Here is a 23,273-nt window from a genome sequence, read left to right as displayed (position 1 = left end):
TAATCTTAAATCACTTAACAAATTCTCGGTTTCTTCATTTGAAATGGAAATAATAGTGCCTGTTGCCCAGGTTACTAATGAACAACTGAGGTCATTCTAAGCGGCTCAGCAAGGCGCAGGGCTGAGCGCTGCCTGGTCGCCACGAAGGACGTTGTCGTTACCAGCCGCGTGCTTGCTCTGCCCCCCCTCCGGGCCCCCCCAGGGGCCCCCTCTGGACACAGCCTGCGGCGGTGGCCACGGAAGGCTGCCGCGTCTGCCCTGGCTGGCGTCCTCCCTGCGGGGTCGGTGCCGGGCTTCATCGCAGAAGAGCTGCGTGACCTTGCAGAAGCCACATGGATTCTCCAGGCTTTCATGTTCTCCTTTCCTGCCTATCTCTGAGGCACCAGTAAGAGCTTTGCAAAAAACTGGGCAGCAGCTGGAAAGTTCAGGAAGAGGAAGGGCCCCTTGGCCAGCTGGAGAAGCAGGAACTGGGATACGAGGGTCAGACGAGCCACTTTTCTGCTGGAAAAAAGGGCCCCTCGCTGACTAGATGGGTGAGCCACTGTAGCAATTTCCTTCCAGGGTCTGGTCACAGGTTAGAAGGACATTGCTGCCGTGCAGGGATGGTGACTAGGTGGCCTTTTGTCCACGCGTGCCAGCAGACCGCTAGCTGTGTGGAGGATTCTGAGGCTGTACCCAGGTTTGCGGGGAAAGTGGTCTGGCCCCAGCAGGGGACGGCAGCAGCCCGCACAGCAGGCATCTGGGTCATGGTCAGTGGAGAGCCCAGCCCAAGCCCCTTACCTTGCAACTTGAGCCCCTTGTCTGCTCCGAGCTTTTCCAGCACTCTGGTCCACGGGCCTCTGGAGACATATCTTCCCTTTGATGCCATGAGGACTATGGAACTGAGCGAAAAGGGACTGATTAGAGGACAGAGCAAGCTGGAGTACAGGGTTCACTGGGGGGGATGCTGGAGTGTGCCTGGTGGGACGTGAGTTAGCCATGCCCAGAGCCCCGCCAGGGACTTGGCAAAGGGCAGCTGACTGGCTCTTTCCATGTGGTGACCAACACCCTGAGCAGCTCGCCCACACATCTGGCCACGGTCAGTGCCTGTGGCCTTTCCTAAGCCTGCTGTCCACTCACGGCTGTTCCACGTCTGTCCCCACAGAGGACAGAGCAGCTACGCAGAGCACACCATCTGGGGGCCAGCACCTGTGTCAGGGCCGGGCACACAGGAGGACTTCGCCATGCATCTCCTCATTTGCACAGGGCTGTTTGGGTAGGACTAGATGGAAGCACGGTGATGGAGGGAAGCAGAGTGGAGAGTTACCACGCTGCTCAGAGGAGGGTTAACTCCTTAGGTTCCCATCCTCCATCTCTGGTCAGGCAGGACAGCGTTACTGCTCCATTTTACAAAACGGGGAGAGGGAGATGGAGGCAAATAGTTACTGTCTGCAAGGACCTGCCTGCAGGGGAGCCATGCTTGGGGAGGGCAGAGGCCTGGGGCAGTGGCCGTGCCCAGCCTGATGGACCCAACTTGCAAAAGCCCACCTTGGGAGCACAGAGTCTCTACGCCCCTGCCCTGGTTGCGTTCAGGCCAAAGTGCTGGGAAAACAGCCGTCGTGGTGGCAGACTCAGCGTGCTGGGCCAGACGGCAGGAAGTGAACACCTCCCCCAGGAACAGAAACGGGGCCAGAGGCCCGATGGGGCTTCTAGTTTGCATCTCAGAGGAATCCTGTAACCGCAGACCACAGTCCAGACTTGGAAAAACTGTATAAGATTCTGGAAACTGTTGTTACCCCCACTTGTGTCCCACTAGGAGCAGAAGGAAGGCTCTTAAAATGCAAAGAGCTTGTGTGCAGTAAGAGTAGATGGGAAGGGAGCTGGGGGCTGCATCCAGCTCTTCAGGAAGGCTGGGCAGGAAAGCCTGAGGGCTGGGTGGCTGTTAAGGAGAGAGGGAGCATGGCTAACACATCCTCAACCTTGGATTCGGGCTCTGTTCCCAGAAGGCTGTTTCCCCCTCATTCCAAGTCAGAAGAAAAGCGAACATCCCTTTGGCTCAGTTAAGTCTTCTTGCTGGGCTGGACTCAGACTAAGGTCATGCCCTCCAGATGGGGCTCACAGGAGTGGGTCAGAGAGACAGTGCCACAGCCTCCCGGCGACACCCAGAAGCTGCCTGCACACTTCAGGTGCCCCTTTCTGTCTGGTATGGGCTTCCCCTGCACCTGTCAGCACAGAGGTCCCCATGGGGTGGCCGGGCAGAGGAAGCTCCTGCAAGCCATGGTGTGAGTGGCTGCCTCCTCCTTCCCCTGGGACCCTGGCACCAGGGGTGGCCCTGTGGGTGGGGTGGGAAGGGTGGGACAGCCTAGCTTGGACCCACAGTGACGGTGGGCCAGGACCTGTCTTGCCCCATTCCCTGCTGCTTTCCCGAAGTCAGAGCTGGGTCTTGTGGTACCCAATTCCTGAGCACCCGGCAGCAACCCAGGTCCCAGCGCACACCGGGTACTGGGTGAGCGCTGCCCCCAGCAAGGTGCACCGGGGCTGCTGCACGGGCTGAAAGCAGCCCTGGGCGGGGCAGTCCTATACCTCTCACCCCTTTGCTAAACAGAGCATCTCTGCATCTTTTATTCTAGGCTTTTGCATCCTGTTTCATTTCAAGAAAAAGTCCTCTGGCCCAAAAAGGCATGAAAACTACTAATCTCTAGATGATAACGTACGTTCCCTGAATCGGCAAACCTGGGCCTTCTGCATGAATCTGCAGATGAAGATATGATGCTAAAAGAGCTTGTGATGGGGACTAGAGCAGGGACAAAAGCCCGATCTCTGGAATCTCGCAGAGCACCCAGTTCACGGCATGCCCATCAAACATCAAACAGCTAGCATCTGGGAAGTACATTTGTTTTCATCAATAAATATGTACAGCACTTCCTCTGTGGCGGGTATCACATTAAACGCTTCACTTAGACTGTCAGCTTCTGAGTGAATCCTACACCCATCATACTAGAAATGCAAGTATGAGTTAGACAGGGTCCCAACATCGAGAAGCCCATACTGTGGACAGGGGAGTAGACACGCCCACCAGTCCTTTGGTGGGTAGTAAGAAATTTTTGTTTGGGTTGGAAGAGACCTCCCCAAAGAAGGGGTGTCTGTGTTAGGTTTGGAAGGTGGAGGGGAATTACCAAAGATTTCTAGGAAAAGGGACAGGAGACACCTACAGGTAATAAGCTCAGCCCCCAAGCCAGTACGGTAGGTGGATTTGAGTCGGGGAGACTGGACGAGGGAGCCTGCTGGGTGGCTGTCAGACAGGGAGGGCCAGGACAGAGCAGCGATGCAGAGGACAGTGTGGGGTCACCAGCAGGAGAACAATGATGCAGGCAGAGTTGACGGGACATAGTCACAGAGCGTGGCGAAATGACAGAAGGACAAGAGCCAAGCACGATGCCCAGACTCTGGTCGAGCTGCCCGGATGGGAGAAGATGACTTTGTCAAAACGGGGGAAAGAGGAGGAGTGACTGGTTTGGAGGTTTTTTTTTTTTTTTTTTTTTTTTTAATTATGAGAATTCAGTTCCATAGGAGACATCCAGGTGGCAATGTCCAAGTGGCAGTTGGATAAAAATGTCTGGCGTTTTGGAGGGACATGTGGGCTGGAGACACTCAAAAGCCACCAGCATTTGGATCATATTGAAGGTGCGGGAGGGGATGAGGTCATGCTGGGAGAGTGTGTCGTGCTGGGGGCAGAAGGCCAGGGCAGGGCATCCCATTCGCAGCTGGGTAGACCGTCTGCCTCGGCCTGACCTACGTGCACAACGGTCCCGGAGCCCACAGGAGAGGCACCGGGCAGGGAGCCGTCCCAGCCAGCACCCGTTATTGGTGGGCAGACTGTGGAGACTCCCTGAGCTTTCTCAGACTGGGCTGGGATGAAGGTCTCAGGGACAGGGAGGGGGCCTCAGCCAGGGGTCTGCTGGGCCGTGGGACAGCTCCAGACGCAGAGGCACAGACTCACTTGTCTGGGATGGCCGCCACGTAATTGAAGAGCTGCCACGGGATGCCCTGCAGGATGGCATTCCTGAAGCTTGCGTGGCTCACCACGTGCCCTTGCCTCCCGTCAATCACCACCACCTGGATGCCATCTTCCGCACTGGGGTACCTCTTCCCGTCCACCTGCAGACGACAAGCAACTGCAAGGATGACGTGGGTTGGGGGTGGTCCCGAACGCAGCAAAGCCCTGAGGTTCTCCTGCCTGAGTGGTTCCCATGCAGACTCTGAAGACAGAATTCACCTATGCAGCTGTTCAAACTGTAAAACCCACTTAAATCAATTCCTCTTAGCCCTCTGTCATGGGCTGAATGGTGGCTTCCCCCAAGGACACATCTCCTGGAACCTGTGAAAGTGACCTTGTTTGGAAATATGGCCTTTGCAGATGTAATGAAGAGAGATCACCCTGCTTTAGGATGGGCCCTAAATCCAGGGGTAGATGCCCTTATAAGAGCAAGACAGAGGGAGATGTAAGACTCGGGCACACGGGGGAGGAGTCACGTGAGGGCAGAGGCAGGCATTGGAGGGGTGCATCTACAAGCCAAGGAGCATCAGGGGTGGCCAGGAGCCGCCAGAAGCCGGAAAGGCCTGGGACAGGCCCTGAACAGACGCTCATTATATGCATCCTCAGAGCCTCCACGAGGAACCACCCCTGCTGATGCCTTGATTTTGGACTTCCAGCTGCCAGAACAGGGAGAGGATGAATTTCTGTGGTTCTTAGCCACCCTCTGCGACAACAGGCCTGTGAAGCCAACACCCCATCTCAGTGAGCAAGGCAGTGCAGGGCAGGGGCCAGGGTTGCTTACTTCAATGTAAGCGAAGTCGTTCAGCAGGTGGAAGAAACGCTGCTTGGAACTTTCCATCTTCACCTCCAAGAAGCGGTCCTTTGTCTTCTGGAAAACAAACCGGACCCAGCGTGGTCGTCAGGCCTGGGGAGTCACGTGTCTGGTCTCCCCCTCCCTCTCCCGTCCCCCCAGTCACAGTCCACAGGTGTGAGGGGCTGTGCAGGTGTCCGGGCAGGACTCTCACGGGTCTGGGCCCGGCTGAAGGCAAAGGGAGCCCCGGCTCGCCGTCACCCACTTACCAGCTGAGCGCCGAGGAGCTTCCTGGGCATCGGCACGTCCACGACGGCCCTCTCCGTGAACTTGGGGTAGGCCGTGGCCGTGCAGTCGCTGATGCCCGCGTTCTTTGGGATGAGAGCTTTAATCTTTATTCTCTCACAGCCTTTCACAGAGCAGAAGGCAAACTTCTCTCTCTCATTCTGAGCTTTCAGCTTCAGGAACAGCAGCCTGCACACAGGAGCAGAGCGGGGCGTTTGCTGTGGTACCCAGGTCCCCCTCCTCCGCTTCCTCCTCTCTCAAGGACATTTACCAAGCACACTTAGACCCAGAGGGCCCTACAAAATGGATCTGTGTATACCACAAGTTTATATGTGGTTGGAGAAATTTTTTAAAAATGCATTTAAGAAAAAGCTAATACTGACAATTTTCAGTGCTGTATGCCATGCTATGCTCATGCCATAAAGAGACATATTATCTCACTTAATCCTTGAACAATCCTGTTCAGTGGGTGCTGTTAGCATCTCTATTTCTCAGATCAGGAAACCATGTATGAGAGACGTGGAGTGACTTGCCAGGACCACGCAGCACGAAAGGGACAGAGCTGGGGTTTTTCCATCCCATCCTATCCCTGTGCCTGGTGGGGAACAAACTGTCGGGCTTCCTAACTCAGCTCTTCTCCAAATCATAATTTATCCTTGCTTCTTGTGAAGAACTAGAAGCGGACCTGGCGGTGCAGGGAGTCAGATGACGAGGAAACCAAGGGGCTCAGTTTGGATTTGTTATCGCTGTTCTTTTAGCTCAGAAAACTGCTTTCAGGCTGATTCCCACATGAGAAACATTGGAGTATATGGTATGGGTTGTCCGGTGCAGACTCCCCTCTGGGAGCTGACCCTCTGCTGAGCCCAGTCTGCCCAGAGAGCTTATGGGCACCTTCGTGCCTTGGCGCCACCCCCACCCCCTCACCACAGCTGATGGGACCAGGGGCGCATACTGGACTTGCAGAGGGGCCACTGATTGGCTACCCAACGGCCAAGAAGGTTCTCCCTCTCGAATCTGGATGAAGAGACCCAGGATCTCTTGTCAACTACTGGCTGGTGCTTAAGCTGGAAGGCCACATGGAGTTGGCACTGGGGCAACCGTTTTGAGCCATGTGCCCACTGAGGCATTGAGAGAGGAAGGCAGTTTTGCAGCAAGAAGCTGACACACAAGGCCCAGCATGCAAGGGAATGTGTGTGAACATGAGGAGAAAGAGAAGCCAAGGCCAGCAGGCCACCTGGTCCCTGCCAGCCCTGCCGTTTTCAGCACAGGGGCCCAGGGCGCCCAGCTGGGATGGCTTCCTGAAGATGCCTTGGCTCCCTTTCAAGAACACCTCCACTTCGAGCTCCCTTGAGTGGCTTTATGCTTCTTGCCATCCAGCGCTCCTGGAATAGAACTGTGTTCACGGGGGAAGAGCTGCTGCGGCATCACTCGCTGCAGCTGCGCGCAGAGCTGCTCCGTCTGTGTCCCGTGCTCTGCGCGGGGTGCAGGGAGCTTCGAGCAGCTTGGGAGGAAGGCAGTTTAATGCTGCCTGTCATCACGTCTCCACTGGCGTCTCCCACACGAGGTCAGAAACCACCCCAGGGGACAAGTTCATGAGCAAGATCCCGCAAGGAGACCCAGGCAGAGGAGTGGGCGTGGTCCTAGGCTTCTGCACGAGGCTGCCAGTGTGCAGGTTTCCTCGCTGCCATGACAGATCAGAGTATCCAAACTGGGAGGGCCCCGGAAGACCATATAGCCCACATCCCCGACTTTACAGAGAGCAGCTGCCTTCCCTGAGTTGAGGTGGCTTCAACACGGATGTGCCCGGGTCAGCTAGACCGGGAGGCCCTGGGGGGCATGAAAAGAATAAGGCCCTGGCGGCAGAAAGCCTGGGCTCAGATCCTGGCTGTGGGACCAAGTAACATTTCACAGCAGCCCTACAGATGGCCGTGCACCTGAATGCTAGGCTTGTTTATAGTTCAGCAATACCTCGCTTAGGTGGCAGCTGGCACCAGGACACAGCTAAAATCACTTGAGTGGGTTTTTTTTTCCCTTGAAAGATTTACAGAGGTGATTCAGAGTCTGAAAAAAAATATTTGACACTTCAGGGCCCCTTCGCTTGCAGCCTACCCACTTTTTATTTTACCCCCAGTTACAGCAAGCTGGTCATCCAGTGTCCCAGCCCACAGCAGAGTAGGAGCGAGTCACTAAAGGCAGGTGCTCTGAATGTGAGCAAGAAAGAACATTTGTGAGGCAGAGGAGATCATTAAAAACAGCCTCAAGAATTCAAAAAGCCCAAGAGTTTGGGCTGCTGCTCGGGAAACAAACATCTCAGAACCCGGCTCACAGCCCCGAAGGCTCTCACTGAGCTAAAGCACAGCGTGAGGCCCAGCGGGCTAAGGATTACCTAAGCCGCCAGCAGAAAGGTCGGATTACACAACAAAATCTACCTAAAGGGGGGAAATCATAGATTTTTCAGTGTTTTGATCAAAAAGGCTCAACTTGTTTAAGTGGCAGTTTGAAAAATTTGAAACCTTTTTTTGGAGACGTTCACATCTTGGAACATCCCATTTCTCATGATCCTAAAAGGAGGAGGAACTGCGCACAGATGGCGCTGCGAGGGCTTCGCCTTAGTAATGTTTGGTTTTTTACCATAATGTTTTCTACTGGCGCAGGAGGGGTGTTTAATTTCTCCTCCAGTTTTCATAGGGAGGGAGTTTTCTAAACACCCCGGGACCCGGCTCACCCCCTCACTGGTGCCTTCTGGGGGAAGTGGGGTGACTCATTTGGTGGGGGTGGGCATACAGGTCAGCCCACAGAGCGGGCACCTGGTCTGCCCCATGAGCCCTAAGTCCTGGGGGCTGGGCTCTAGGTGGGGAGCCCACGACGGCTCGGCGCCGCTCAGGGCTGGGCAGGTGCAACTGGGGCTGGTCTGGGAAAGCTCGGATGACCAGCAGCCATGTCATCATTAAGACTGATCGTTCCCTCTGCACATGCTGTCTTGTGTGCCCTGCCTTGGTTCAGAATTGATGTGGGAAAAGGGGTGCTATTTCCTGCCTCCCTGAGCCCCAACATTTTGACGTACACTTCTGATTTTCAAATTTGAATTTTTCCTTTCATCAAATCGATAAAGCCGTGTCTCTCTTAACAAGTAAGAGACAGCGTCTCCTATTTCCTTATCATTGAGTTCAGTTCAAGAATGGAAAAGTGGCCGTGAAATGATCCTTTACCCCGAGGCCCCAGAGAGTTGGCTAGCAACAGCTTTATCGCTTTGGAGCTGTGTTGGCATTCTTAAGAGGTTAGAATAACTCTCTTTTTAGGGGAGGAAACCAAATAGCTCCCTGTCTCCGTGAGCAGGTAATCTGTCCCCATGACATCTCTACTGAATAGAACCTGGTGCAGTTCAGCAAAAGGCGGGAGGGCTCTGGGTACAGTTAGGCGTGGGCTCCAAACGAGCCACGCCAAGTCTGTGCTGTGGTCTCTGAGCAAGTCATTCCTGTGCGCCCTGTGCCTCCTGCCTTCATCTCTAAATCAGGGGTAATATCGCCTGCTCCAGCTGAGTGGTGGTAAGGAACTGAGGTCATGTACCACATTTGCTCAATTCTAAGATTCACTGCTTTCACTTTTTTTCTGAAATAGGTATATACCCTACAATCCACGTGCTTATTAATAGAGTGTTTATTTTACTCCTAAAGCTTCACAGCTTTAAAAAAAATGTCATCCGTGGACGGTACAGTCTGCCTTAGAATGGCAGTGCCTAGGAAAGTATTCTACATTAACCGGCACGTGCTGCATGGTAGTTCTTAGGACTACTGGAAAGGCTGGGGGACAGAATGAGAACGGGGTGCTTTCCCGCAGCCGGGTGGGGGCTCCTCACCCTGAGTCCTCATCCCAGTAGTAGTGGCTCCTGCCGGGATAGCTCTGCTCCGTTTTGTCCATCTGCGAGGTCCTCACGAAGATGCCCGTCTTGGACGTTTGCTTCAGCAGGCGATTGTGAACATCGGAGAGGATGGAAAAGGTGGTGCCTCGCGGGTAGCAGAACCCCACTCGGATCCAGTCGCCCCTACAACCAGAAGTGCAGTCAGGTTACAAGCAAGGATGTCCAGGCCCCCGGGCCTCCTGGGCATGCCTTGGAGAGAGACCAGAGAATTCTCCAGCAAATGGCACCTCTACTTTCCAATGGGGAATTTTGAAAGAGCACTTGCTGTGGGTCATGATTGGGTCAAAGAGTGTTCCAGGACAGTGGGAGAGACGGAGACTGCAATGAATGAGGAGGACCGTTGGAGAGGGTCAGTCGGGCGCTCCCAGGACGTACACTGGGTGCTCCATGTGGAACTTCGGCTGATGTGAGAGAGGGCTGGAGTGAAAGAACCAGGAGCTGCAGGACCCGGATTCAGGCCCTTCCTGGTCCAGCCTGATTGTGGGACCCATTTCATCTCTTTAGGTCTCACCTTCTGCATCTGATAAATGTCTGTCTCACAGAAATACTGTGATCAGTCAATAATGTGCATAGAAAATACATGAACAGAAATATATGACGCCCTATCCAGACGCCCTCAGCTTAATTCCTTGACCTCGCAGCCTCGTTTCCCGCTCTGTAAAACGGTAGCGACAGCTGCCAGGCATGTTTCGCCACATATCGAGCACTTCGTAAAGCCAGCTCCTGGGCAAAATGCCCAGCCTGCGCTGCCTTGCTCGATCCTCGTTACACTTCTGCAAAGTATCAGTATCCCCAGCTCCCAGATGAAGGAACTGAGGTTCCAAGCCGGTAGATGCCCTGCCCGAGGTTGCCCACACCCAGAAAGGGGGCTCAGCCCAGGTCTTCTGATTCTTAACCCCTAGGCGATGTCAAGCCCTCTAAATCCGTCCTCCTGCAGGGATGACATGGGCTAGCCTGAGGTTCCATGAGCGGTAAGCCCGGGACCTTGCAACGAGGCTTCGTTATCACCGCCGCCTGGAGCTCCGTCAGAGCAGCGGTCCCCAGGTCACACTGCTCCCGCCAGGCACCCACTCACTTGTTGAAGTTTATGAGCCAGATGATGAGCTCGGCGGGGGCCGTCTGGTCCCAGTGGATGGTGTAGCCCTTCTGCAGGGTGATGACTGGCTGGTACTGCTGGTAGTGGGTGCTCCTGGCCAGGGCGCCCTCCAGGTAGAGAGGGTGGCTAGGGAAGTCATTCTTGATGATCTTCATTCGCAGATTACTGGTCTTGTAGGCCTGAATATACATCTTTTAAAACCCAAAAAGGAAACACACAACGGGGCAATTACAAGGGATTATTCCAAGAGCGTCTGGTTAACATCTGACTACAGACTACACTTTCAAAGGCACTTTCTCTGAACAGAGCTCTTTTTAGAAAGCTTGAATGAAAGAAGGCCAAATAAGGGGGCATCTCTTTCTGCTGGTGAAGGCAGCCCAAGCCGTACTGTGCGATCCAGCTAAAGCTTTCTGCACATTTTCAAAAAAGTGCTCTGTTGAGGAGAGACCAGTGGAAACTTGGGGGGAGTCTACTTAATAGTCAGCTGGCAAATTTTGGGAAAAGGCGGGGGAATCAGGAGCTAGGGGGAAGGCAGAGAGAGGGAGAGAGAATTTTGACACTTCTGCTGCAAACGCAACTCCCCTTCAACTGGCTGTTGTCCTGCCTGAATTTGAGAAAGAGCCTGGGTGTGCAGCTCTAGGTCTTCCCCTGATTCTCAGTGTCTGGCCCTTGTGGTCAGTCCATGTGCCTGTCAGTACATCCCGGGGAGTGAATGACGTCTCATTTCAGAGAAAAAAACTGAAAGCAAGACTGTCAGCCACTGAGTCCCAGGGACCGAAGAGCCTGGGTGCTTTGGGCCCCTCTTTGTTGAAAACATTGTGACCTGTTTGAGAACCTGTCTCGCATTCATCAAATGACATCCTTGTAGCTGTGGCCAAGATAGGCCATCACATCAAGGGGCAATAATGTTGTGCCTTTGGAAGGAAGGGGTTATCTTCGCCTCCAGTTGTATTACATATAAAATGGGGAGAGAAACTTTAACTCCACCCTCGAATGGAGCTGTCATGAGTATCAAGAGAGCTTAGAGACACATTAAAGCATTTTGTAAGCTGTGAGGTGGAGGGAGGAGGTTATTACTAATAACTAGCCAGTAGCCTGGTTGTCATAACCTGGCAAGCTCTAACCATCAGCCTTTTTCTACACAAGATAAACACTATGGGAAAGAAAGGGTGGGAGGGAAGTTCACGATCAAGGCTCTGCATGGGATGCCTCGCCCTTGAATCAGGGATGCTGTGATACTGGCAGAGTGTGGCTGCAAGGCTTAAGGGTTTGGTCACCCTTTAATTATTCGGGTCATGACTCCTGTCTCTCAGCTCCCTTCTGACTCCACTTCCCTTCTTATCTGCCCCAGACCATCACGTCAACTGCTCGCTCCTGTAGCATCAGATCCCTTGCCCTGTGCACACACGCAGCAGAAGCCTCAGCCTGGGTTGTTCCACGGGTCCCCCCTCCGCTGCCAGGGCTCTGGAACAGGGCTGAGAAAATCCCACAGCCTGGGAGAGCGGTGCCCCTTGCAGGGGGCCATCTGCAGCCTCCACCGGCTTTCAGCAGGGCCCGGCATTCCTTCCCCATGCCCCTTGTCAGCATTTTCCAGTCTCGGTGGCAGCCCTTCCCAGCCTTATCTCTCTCTGCAGGCCACCCGGCTCAGGCCCACGCTCCACCCTCTCAGTTCACAACCTCACCCTCCACTGTGGAAAGAAACTCCCTCGACTTCACCAGCCCCGTCTTCCTCTGGGCTCCGCCGCCGCCGCTCCCACCCCCGCTGGCACCTGCTCCAAGCGCGCCTCTGCTCCGGGTCCCCCACTTGGCCCCCAGGAGCCCTTTCCCCTCACGGGCCGTAGCCCCCTCCCGAGCCCTCCCCAGACCCCAAACCATCTTTAGCTTTTTTCTGACACCGGATTGCTGATGGTGACAATGCCTGCCCGTAGGGCGGTTGTAAGGACAACTTCGTGCTTAGTTTCCGTGCCCGCTCTGGGGCCACCGGGCTCACCGTGCCTCCCTCCTATCTGACAGCCCTTCATTTCTTTGGGTCTCTCTTCTCCTGTTCATCTATTCCTCAGTCGTTCCTCCAAATAGTATCAGGAACAATAATACAGTGACATTTTCCCATTGCAGGCACTGTCCCTGCCTGCCGGCCCATACTGTAGCCGCTGGCCATGTGCAGCTGCTGGGCTCTAAAAGTGGGACCGGTGTGGCTGAGGACCTGAATTTTAAATCTCATTTTAGTTCATTTAAATTTCAAACCAAAGACAGTGCAAAACAGTTGTCCGTGAAACGCAGCTTTACTGTTGGGGTCGGACCAGCTTTTGCTTTGATGGTAGAAAATTTGCATCTAGGTTGAGTGGGCTATAAATATAAAAAGTGCTGTGGATGTCGAAGGCTTAGAGCAGGAAACAAACATAAACATAAAGAATGTTCCATTCATGATTTTTTTTATATGGGTTACATGTTGAGAGGATAGTATTTTGAATATATTGAGTTAAATCAAGTTTATCATTTAAATAGATTTCACCCATTTCTTCTTCCTTTTTAAAAAAAACTCTTTTTTTTTTAAAACTTTGTTCTTATTTATTTATTTTTGGGGAGAGGTAATTAGGTTTATTTATTTTTATTTACTTTTTAACGGAGATGCTGGGGCTTGAACCCAGGACCTCGTGCATGCCAGGCATGTGCTCTCCCACTGAGCTGTGCCCTCCCCATTCTTTTTCCTTTTTAATGTGGCTACTAGAACATCTGAGATCACGTCTGGGGGAGGGTATAGCTCAGTGGGAGAGTGCATACTTAGCATACATGAGGTCCTGGGTTCAAGCCCCAGTATCTCTATTAAAAAATAAAAAAAAGACCATGTGGACAGCTTGCACTGTATTTCTGGTGGAGAGGGCTGGTGAGGCACTCTGCGGGGGCCCAGCTGTTACCCTGCCCTCACAAATGAGGCACACAGTAAGTGCTGGGGCCTGACCTCACAGAGCTCTTTCTCTAAGCATTTTGCCTACAAAGTGTTTTCACTTAGATTTTTTTTGAAAATCTTATTGAGTGAGAAGAAAAAATAAAGAGAAAGAAAGAAGAATACAAAAGAAGCCTCCATCTCTTTCTGGCCTGGCCTAGAGGCAAGCATACAGTAGGCAGTCACTCCACGCTTGTCCCACGAGTGAGTGACCGGTGACACCCGGGGAGGTGTGCCCTGCATCCTCACCTGTGCGTAGCGCCCACTGCAGATGGCGCCTCTCCAGTCGGGAACGTTGATGCAGTCTGGGTGCCGGACCAGCCAGTTATCGTCCTTGGTGAGGTAGGACCCCGGGTACTCGGACACCGAGCCATCGACATCATGGAATACCGATGTCTTATCCCCATCCATGTCCAGCTGGTTGAACCAGGGCCCAGGCTCTCCGAAGAACACTCTGGAAGTAATCTAAACAGAGCCCAGGAAAGTTAGGCTGGGCCAGGCAAAGGGAAGCTGCAGCTGTCACCAGGGCCAGGGCGAAGTTTCCGATTTCCGCTGACATTACAAACCAGCCAAACCAAAGATGCTCTGGGGCACTGGAGGAAACCATGTGGCTGACCTCTCGGATGGAGCCAGCAAAACGGCCAAAGGTTCACTGTGCCTCAACTCTCAGACCCAGCACGGTATTTTGGCCTCTGCTCACTGGAGGGTTGGCTGCTGTGTGTGACCCTGGAGAGCGTTCTGATACATGGCTCAAAACACTGCAGGAATGGGGGAGGTGGGGAGGCGGGCCTAGGAGTGTGTGTGCGTGCATGTGCGTGTGTGTGTGTGTGTGTGTGTGTGTGTGAGAGAGAGAGAGAGAGAGAGAGAAAGAGGCTGAGGTGGTGGTGAATGTTTGCATGAGAAAGTATACATATAATACATACACAGGCTGGGGTGGATTTGTGGGAGAAAGAATGTATGACTGTTTCAAGAAGACAGTCTTTCAACATGAGCCCTTGGAGATTTCCACGACTGACCTCTTTCAGGCCTTCAGTGGCCTAAGAAAAGGAATTAAGTAACTTGAGTTTCACATCTTATCCCTCAGCCTGCCAGGAACTGGGCAGACAGGCAGAGGGCAGGAGGGGGGGTCTGGGAAATCTGTACCCCAAAGAGAATGCCCCAGGAGCCCTGGGTCTGCCTCGCCTCACAGGGCAGCCCTCTGTCCTGACCTCCTCACCCCCAGCTCCTGGTCTGTCGGCCGGCACGGCCAGGAGGGCCTATTTATGTTCCACTCTCAGGGAGAGATTAAACAGAGCATCTTCCGCAAAGGTTCCTTTGGAAACGGCTGGGGTTTTTAGATTAATTGTGCCCACTGAAGTGGGCTGGTTACAAGACTCGGTAGGCAGAAAGCAAGCCCCTTGGAGGGACAGCCTCAGAACCTTGAGGGCAGTGAAGGTTTCTGCCGGAGCTTGGGTGCACGTTCAGCAGGGTGAGGGCAAGCGGGCATTTACCCAGACTTGACCTGTGTGCGGCAACCTATGCCTGTACTTTTCCAGTTTGGATGCAGACAGATCTGGGACGTGGCCCAGCCTGCTTGGAGGAGGCTGTTCAACCCCTGCGGTGGTGGCAACGGCTCAAACTCCAGGCCCCGGGGGACTTGTGAATCACTGCCCAAAGTCTGGCTTTGCCGGGAGCCTGCCGCGGCGCCTCACTCACCGGGACATCCTCAAAGGCAATGTTGGTCACGTTGTTATGCGGGCAGCTCTGCCAGGCGTTGTTCAGACGGAAGGCCAGGGCGCTGGTGTGCCGGCCCTCCAGGGCTGCGAACTTGCGGAAAGTGCAGTTCTGGATGTTGATGGGGCCATCGTAGAACTGAATTCCTCGGATCGGAAAATTCCTATGGCGTTAAGGAAGCCAGATGTCAGGCCGATCACCATGTGCCACCATGCTGTTTGCACCCTCCAAGGTGCATGGTGAGAGACTTTCTGGGTAAAGCATTCCTGATTCCCACCCCCAGAAACTCCCCCTACCACAGAACACTAGTGATTCATTAATTCATTCACTGAGAAAGCATTTACACACATAGTAAATGTCAGTAAATGATTGCTGGATGGATGGACAGATGGATGTCTAGTTGCTGACTTAGAGGATGGTCCTCTATACAAACATTTCTCTTGATTTTTCCATCCGATAAAGAGTCATAGATAAATACTGTAAATACTACTGGAGCATGCCAGTATCAGGTCCCTTGGGAGAGTAGAGCCATTAGTCATTATCGCCTTAGTCTGAGTTGCTATAACAATTTAATTAGTTAAGACGCAGATGAGTTTCCACTCTGTGAGTAAGTCTTTCAGTTGGCAGTACACTGGGTTTGGGAGACCAGGGAGAGGAAGGGCACAGGATGGAAGGTGATAATGAAATGGTAAAATAACTGCGATGTAACTTTTCAAGCATCCCTAGAAGAGAGGGCACCCCCCCCCCAACCCAGGAGGACAAGACTGTGAACTGCCAGAGGACCCCAAGAGGGGCCTGAGACCCAGGAGGCAGGGAAAGGATGTAGGAAGAAGCAAAAGGCTTGGGGATGGAGGTGGGAGGGACAAGAGGAGAACTCGTGACTTGGACATTTTGCCTTGGGCCCAATGCAAGGGGTAGGGCATTCAGAGGCTCCTCTCTCCTCGGCCGTGGACTCCTGAGCAGGGCGTGGGAGTCAAGGGCCTAAGAGGGGCTGGCTTCCTGGTGGTCTTTCTTGGACCTGGCCCTAAATCTAGGCTTGCTCATTCTGCAAGCCCAATTTTTATGCTCTTACTGGTATCTCTACCTCTGGGCCAGGGCCCTCTCCTTCCACAGTGGACATAGAGAAGAAAGGACAGAAAGAGGGGACAGAAAACAGAAAGGGGACTCTGTCCATGGGAAGCTGCTGTATTCCAGCTGCCCCCCATCTTCAGTGCTGGGCTCCCCTCATTCAGACACGGTTCCCTGAGGAAGCGCCTGGTCACGCCTGCTGCCGGCACTGTGCCTGCGGCGGACGCCGAGGCCTCCTGGCGCTTCTGTATCTTTGTATTTGTAACTGGCTGATGTCATCGCCTTGAACCCCAGTTCTCATGGAGCGGCTCCATGCGTGTTTCCGTTTAAGGTATTGCAGGGACAGCCGGTTCTCACCAGCTCTATAATTAAACTGTGTGCTTGCTTTGCCTTGGGACCCCCAACCCAGGCCCCTACAGGGTGAATCCCTCACCACGAAGACTGCACAGTCCTAGGTTTCTGCTCCCAAGTGCAGTCTGAGGAACCTGCCTGAATCTGACAGAGCTGTCAGGTCTCCATAAACAAGTGCACCTCTGGAAGTCATCAGAACAGTCTGGCCCTGGGAGATGGGTAACCCTCAGCGAAGAAACCCAAATATGCAGACCCAGAGCCACTCACGAAGATGATCTGGAGAGACTGCTACATCACTTAGGTTAGACAGAAACAAGGGCTCTGGATAGCTCATGCCAAAGGGGCCTGTGGTTCTGTCTGCAAAACCTTTTCAAAGACACACATCCACTTGGGCTGGGAGTTTAGGCCTGTGTCCTGCCTAGAGAGGCAGGAATGACAGATTCCTAGAGAAAGAGAAGAAAGCTCAGGGGGCAGGAAGGGTTGATCTTAGCCCTCAGAGAACAGGGTCCCCCTGCTGCTTGTGGCCCAGAGTCCTGCTCTCTGGCTTGAATTCCTATCTGAGCAGAAACACCATCAGAAGGAGAGATTTCCTCACTGCTGACCTAAGCTGTGGCTTTCCAAGGAACTGGCTGAGTCTCTTTTCTCTGTCAGCTCTCCAAGTAACCCCCTCCCTCCCCAACTGCTCGGTTATCATCCAGCCTTCAGCAGCAGAGAGCCTGTAACCCTCCATGTCTGTTCCCACCTTCTGGTTGAAGGTCCCCATCTGTGTGTGACACTGCTTTGAGTTGTGCCACCTTCCCAGTTATTCTCCTGTAAGTGCTTTGGTCTGTCTCTCTACTACGGTCAGAAGTGGATGAAACGCTCCAAGCGGGCGTGCTGTCGGGGGGAGAGAGGAAGCCACGGTTGCCGACCCCGGACCCTGAATTCCCACTAACACAGCCCAGAACTACAGGTGTGTTTTGATAGCTATGTTACCCTGTTGACTCATATTCAACAGTCTTTCGACTTCTCTCCCCCATTCTAGATTTAACTGTTTCAGTGATTTCTCTGACCAGTAGAGGACACAGGAATTCATAGTTGACAGGTACAAGTTACATACTAGCGTCTTTCCTTTCATTGCTGCCACTTAGGTTAAGCTACACAGAACAAGGAAGCTGTCATGGTTGCAAACCTACTGGCCTATAGGGAGGGTCCTTCCACTATGGTCCAAGCCACCCGGGCCCCAGATCCTGTTGTCCATCATCTCCGTCCCCACGTTGCCGCTCTCGCCAACAAACAAGCTGTTCTTGATCTCCTGCTTGGAGCCATCATCATACGGGAAGGTGCCACCGCTGTAGAGAGAAGATGTCTGGGGTGAGATGTCCAGAGACAGCGTCCCACCGAGGGCCCAGCATGATGACAGCTGCTCTTACCTGGCCAGGGTCAGGCCGATGCCATTGTCAGCAAACCTGGGGACAAGAGCAGACAGTCAGAGTGTGCCCTTGCTGAGTGAAGCCGTGGAGGGAAGGACGCTTCCCTGACCCGGGGTCATACTTTGGATCCTGGGCAAGGGAAAGGTCCTCACACAAGTACAGGGTTTGCTGAGGGAGCTGTGGCTTGCCCATCCTGTATAATAAAGGGATAGTCTGGGCCCCCGCCCACTCCATGTCTGACTCCAAAGAGGAAAGGGTGACTGCAGTGGCTCTCAGTGTTTGATGCCACGTTGCATTAGCAGCATGCAGACCCGGCTCCACGGGCCTCCCGCTCCAGCCCACCCTCCTCTGTGATTCCAGGGTTCAGTGGGTGGCTGGACCAGGGGCACATGGAGGGTCTTGCCACTCTCAGGGCCAGCACAGAGTAAAGCTGGGGGCATGTGGACACAGTTCCATTTCCTCTTAGCCATCCTCACTACGATTCCAGCCACAGCAGGAAGGACAACTAGAGAGCTGATTTCTAAGTTTCCAGAAGTCAGGAAGATGCCAGCCAGGAGAGGGGCAGGAAGTCATTTTGCAATTACACTGCAGCCACCTTTTGTCCCTGTCCCTTTTGAGGGCCAGGAGGAGCACGCTCCTCGAGGGAGTCTGGTTGTGAGTGAACAAGGGGTCACACAGAATCCAAGTGGATCGGTGCGTCCCTGCTGCCGTAGACCCCAAGGCCGAATGTGGCGGCTGCCTGTGTTTCCTTCATCCCGGGGGCAGATATAACTGGCCTCCTCCCACCTGTCCCATACACCCTCCGGGCCCATCTCCTCGAAGTGCCATTCCTACCGACCACTCTCTGCTTCCTGAACTCCAGTGGCTTCCTATCACCCATAAACCTAAGCCCAACCCTTGCCCTCAGGCTTAAGGCTCAGGTGAACCACTTTCCCTTTGCTTCAGCCACATCCTGGCTGCCTGAAGTTTCTCTGGTTCCCAGTTTGCTTCTTCTCACCCTGCTCCCTCTCATTCCGGACACGTGCACGTCCCCCTCTGGCTGAAGCCCATCTGGTTCAAATTAACCATTCGAAGCCCATCTTTGGGGCACTGTGCCCTCCAGTTCTTTCCCAGAACTTCCTGACTCTGGTTTCCCAGTCTTCTCAAGGCTCTTCCTTATCATCACCATCTCCCAGTGCTCTGCCCAAGATCCTCTCATTGTCTACCATGTCCCTGGGGACTTCACAAAGACACATGGCTTCCATTCCCACCCGTCTGCTGGTGACTAAACCAGCTCTTCTTTTCCTTGCTCCTCCAAACTTTGGGATCTTTCCATAGAGTTATCTCAAAAGCATCTCAAATTCAACACACATGAATCGGAAGTCATCTTCCAGCTAAGCCTGTTTGCTGTCCTGAAGGCTCATTTTCAGCCAAGTTCTCACGGTCTGTAATTCTTTCTTATCTGGACGACTGCAGTATGATTGGTTGTCTCTCCCAGTTCTAGGCGTGCCCCCTCCCATTGCTGCCTGAATCCAGTGGTTGCTAGCATGATCCTTCTAAGAAATGGACACAGTGGCCAAATGCTCAAAGTTTTTGAAGGGATCCCCATCTTCCGTCAGTCCCTGGCAGTGCCAACCTTGCCCGCTTGTGGGATGGTAACCTCAGCACCAGCCAGATCTGGGCTCCCTTGGAAGGAGTCTGGTGGAGGGTTAGAAAATCCACCCCCTACCATTGGCGGGGTTGGGGGTCTTCACAACTCGTCTTGCAGCTCTAGGTCTGGCATCCACTACCTCCGTGGGGACCTGAACTTTCAGCAAACCAGAACCAAGACATTCACTGGACGTGGAACACTGCAGAGGAGTGTAGCCTTGACCCCCATCTGTTTCCTCTTTCATCACCTCTCAAGTGTCATTGGGCCTCTATTCTAGGGATGAGCAGCGTATCTCACTGACTAGCATCTTGTATTGCAGGGGAGTTCTTCCTTCTGCTGAGCTGAAATCTGCCCAGATCTGTAACTTCCGCCCTCTTGCGCCAATCAGAACAAGCCTTCCTCCTCGTGCCCAGAATGCCCATCAGAAACCCAGAACAGGCTCCCTTCTTCCCTTTTCCCTCTTCTCTGGCCCCACACAAAACAAAGCCCCCCCCCCCCCCAGTTTCTCTGCCAGTGACATTCCCTTTCCATCTCCCACGTGTGTCTGGCTCTCACTGGGGCTGCCTGGTCTCCATCCCTGAGTCAGTGTCTGGCCTCTGCTTTTCTGAGAAGCCTTTCCACGTGCATGTGTGTGTGCACGTGTGTGTGTGAAATCTGTGTCCGGTTCCCTCCTCACACACTTTCATTTTCTTTTGTTCCCTTTCACGAGCAAGTCCCCCTTCATTTCTCCTTTAATTGGTCTCAATAAAATAGAGAAATACATTTATTCCCCACGTAAAGTTTCTGATCTCTCGTTTATAACACAAAAGGCATTTCATGGTACTCCTTTAGAGCAAACCCTAGCTCGGCTGCCTGTCCCTTCTGGTCCTTGTCCAGTGTGGGACCTTATATCAGAACTCAGGGTTCCCTGTCTTCTTTCTTGGGCCTTGGAGTCTGATGAGCTGGTATTTCAAGTCTCAGTTCAACCACTCACATTTTGAGAAATTCACTCAGCTGAACCTCCGTTTACTGTGTCTAAAATGGAGACAATGATTTATATCTTTGAGAAACATGGTAAGAAACAAATGCAACAAAGGAGTTAGCGCACAGTAGGTGCTTAGAACGTGCTCGTTTCCTTCTTCCTTCCTTTCGCTGACTGGTTATGCGACCTGACAGAGCCAAGTCCAGTGACTATTTGGAGGCAAATCATGACCCACAGGGCCTGGCATGGTGGGCTGAAGCTGTACGCTGCTTTTAGGGTTTTCCTGCTGCCATCTGATGCCCCTGCCTGGCTGGGCGACCACGAGGTCACACATCGGCACACAACTTGATTCCTCTCTCTGCCTCACTCACTTTTGTCCCCTACCCCGGGGAGGAGCTGCATCCCCACATTGTGCCCATGCCACACGACTCTCTGCTCACCTGCAGCTGTCCAGCCACACGTCCCCGCCGCGCAGCCAGGCCCCATGGTCCTGGTTCTTGTAGGCGGTGAAGTGCTTGATGATGGCCGGCTCCCGGGGCTTCAGCGGGTCAGCATCCTGATGAGGGCTGTACCTGGAACACAGCAGGGGAGGCCCAGGTGGTGGTGTTGGGGGGCCTCCTGAGCTGGCCCCCTTCTGGGGGGTGAGCCAGTCCCAAACCCAGCAAGCCAAGCCGCCTCTGTGTCCGGGAAGGAGAGTCTGAGATGCCCAGCTCTCTGCTTACTCAGGGGAAACCTTGACCTTGGGCCTTTCTGGGCTTCTACATCTTAGCCACCAAATGGAACACTGAGCCTGGGTGCTCCTGAGGTCCGGGCCAGCAAGTCTTCCATGGACATCATCGTGTCACTGGTGTTACCCACTTTTGATAGGGACCAAGCAACTTGGTCTATTTAAAGGGTACTGATTTCCCTAATCACCCTGAGGTTTTGACTCCCCCCGCACCACCTTTTTAATTGAAGTATAGTCAGTAACAACGTGTCAATGTCTGGTGTACAGCACAATGTCCCAGTCATACAAAGACATACGCATATTTATTTTCGTATTTTTTTTCATTAAAGGTTATTACAAGGCATTACATATAGTTCCCTGTGACAGCACTTTTTAAAAGCAGCCCCTGGCCTTTGGCTGAGGTCCAGATTTATTTGTAGGTACAAACTGCATGCTCCTTCCCATTGAACTGATGGCATAACTCCTCCCTTCTTCTCTCTTCACCTTTTTATCCTGGCCCAATCTGCTAGGGCCCCGGCCAGTCCTGTTGACTTATTAAAAAGCAAGTACTGGCTTTTGCTGAGGGATCTAGAAACTTCTAGAAATTTCTCTTTCCTTTCAGCTGCTGGAGACTAAACCCTAATTCAGTTTTTGCCCTGCTCAGATTTTCACCACAGTACCCCCAGCAATGAGCTCAAGGCGCAGGACATAGAAAGTGCCCAACAGAGAGGACGGTATAGCTCAGTGGTAGAGTGCTTGCCCACCATGCATAATGTCCTGGGTTCAATCCCCGGTACCCCCAGTAAAAATAAATAAGTAAATAAACCTGATACCTCCCTCTTGCCAAAAAACCAAATTTAAAAAAATTAAATTTAAAAAAAGTGCCCAACAGATATCTGATGAATGAATGAATGAGTGAATGACGGACTGTATGTGTTCCTGAGGGCTGATTACCTGGCGGAGATGATAGAGAGGAAGGGCCGCTTGTCCTTGGCAGAGGCCTCAGTAGTTTTGACTCCATTGTCTATGATCATGCCAGCCTGGGGAGAGGGGACATTCAGAGACATTAGCTTCTACCGCCAGGCTACAGGTATCTTCTCATATCTAGCATCCCTGGGTACTCTTGAATGCCCCAGGATGCATTAATAGAAGTAGGGAGTCTACAGCAAGGGAGGTGAAAAAGCTGCATTGTCCTACATTGCTCAAGTCAGATCTGGAGAAAGGTGTCCTCTTTGAGGTGCAGATGAGGAAACTGAGGTCTAGAGGGGTTAAGTGTCTTGTCCAAGGCCAGACAGGTAAGTCTACGCCCAGAACTCCCACTGCTTTGGGCAGTTACAAGCCCAGGCCCCAAATCAAGAATCACCGATACGCTGTCTTGGGAAATAAGTCTGCCATGATTTAAAGGAGATGCTGGACTTAAGTCTCATCTTGACCTTGGGGTAGGGGGCTGGGAACCTTCCCCAGTCTTGTCTTGGTTCTTGCCTGACTTGGGGAAAGAACTTCACTTTCTTATTTGGCTCCAAAGGTGTCCAATTTGCCAGCCATTGGTGAGTGGGAGTGGAGGCAGCTGAATGATGCTGCCCAGCGAGGCCACATTCAGTCTCCCCTCTGGGCTGGATTCCCTTGGCCTCTTAGGAATGCTTGAACTTGGTATCTCTTCTTTGAATAATTGGAGGACACTCTGACTATCGCGTTCTTCAACTGACTTATCATTAGCAGTGGTGATACGAGTCAGTAGGAGTGGGGCTGGATCCCCTGCTCGTCTCTCGTGAGCTATGGCCTTTGGTAAATCCCTTCACCTCTCAAGACTCAGTTGTAGCCTCTGTGAGATGGGTTAGTAACACTGAGGTCCTGGAGCAGGACCCTTCATGGTGGTGTGGAGTCAGGGCTGACTGGGTGTGAACACCATGCCCAGGGCCTCCCTCTTTGCTCAGACAACTGAATCAATCCAACTCGAGGGGTCCTCTTTGCTCCATTCCTGCCCCACCACCTTCCTCAAGGCCCATCCTGCGCCCAGGGGTCCTTGCCTACTTCCTTATTGGAAACCACCCTCCCTTGAGGATCTCTCCCCTTTCCAACCTCTCCAGACCCCCAGGTCCCACGTGGCTCATCCCCCAGCTCATGGGAAAACTTCTCAAGGAAAGGGTCTCAACAAGCCACCAGCGTCTTTCTTTCCACGGCCCCTGCCCCTCACGGTGGTATGGCCTCTGGGCCCGTTCTGTGTGGGGACAGCTCTCCCAGGCCCACGGGAGCCTCAGAAAGGCCCACTCGGAGGCCTGCGCTCACTCTCCCTCCTCTGTCCAAGTGGCATCGCTGCCCTCCTGACCTCCACCCTCTGCCCCGTGAGACTCTTCATTCTGCG

The 23,273-nt window shown here is 53.2% G+C and overlaps 1 protein-coding gene across 4 annotated transcripts in view; it reads right to left on the bottom strand.

Annotated features, from left to right (window-relative positions):
- The window catches only part of CEMIP (cell migration inducing hyaluronidase 1), a 142,107-nt gene that overhangs the window by 3,785 nt on the left and 115,049 nt on the right, over positions 1 to 23,273 (bottom strand). For all 4 annotated transcript variants that reach the window (XM_032469284.1, XM_032469282.1, XM_032469286.1 and 1 more), the window contains 12 exons: positions 21,866 to 21,951; positions 20,646 to 20,777; positions 17,615 to 17,650; positions 17,378 to 17,533; positions 14,766 to 14,946; positions 13,320 to 13,535; positions 10,106 to 10,317; positions 8,968 to 9,153; positions 5,096 to 5,300; positions 4,818 to 4,904; positions 3,980 to 4,137; positions 781 to 881 (listed from right to left, as the gene is read on the bottom strand). In XM_032469284.1, the coding sequence (XP_032325175.1) occupies positions 781 to 881; positions 3,980 to 4,137; positions 4,818 to 4,904; positions 5,096 to 5,300; positions 8,968 to 9,153; positions 10,106 to 10,317; positions 13,320 to 13,535; positions 14,766 to 14,946; positions 17,378 to 17,533; positions 17,615 to 17,650; positions 20,646 to 20,777; positions 21,866 to 21,951 (1,756 nt within the window). The remainder of the gene's footprint in view (positions 1 to 780; positions 882 to 3,979; positions 4,138 to 4,817; positions 4,905 to 5,095; positions 5,301 to 8,967; positions 9,154 to 10,105; positions 10,318 to 13,319; positions 13,536 to 14,765; positions 14,947 to 17,377; positions 17,534 to 17,614; positions 17,651 to 20,645; positions 20,778 to 21,865; positions 21,952 to 23,273) is intronic.

Source organism: Camelus ferus, chromosome 27 (genome assembly GCF_009834535.1).
Source record: "Camelus ferus isolate YT-003-E chromosome 27, BCGSAC_Cfer_1.0, whole genome shotgun sequence".
Taxonomy (NCBI): Eukaryota; Metazoa; Chordata; class Mammalia; order Artiodactyla; family Camelidae; genus Camelus; species Camelus ferus.
The sequence above is the reverse complement of the archived record's forward strand: the minus strand, read 5'-3'. Positions and strand labels throughout refer to the sequence as shown.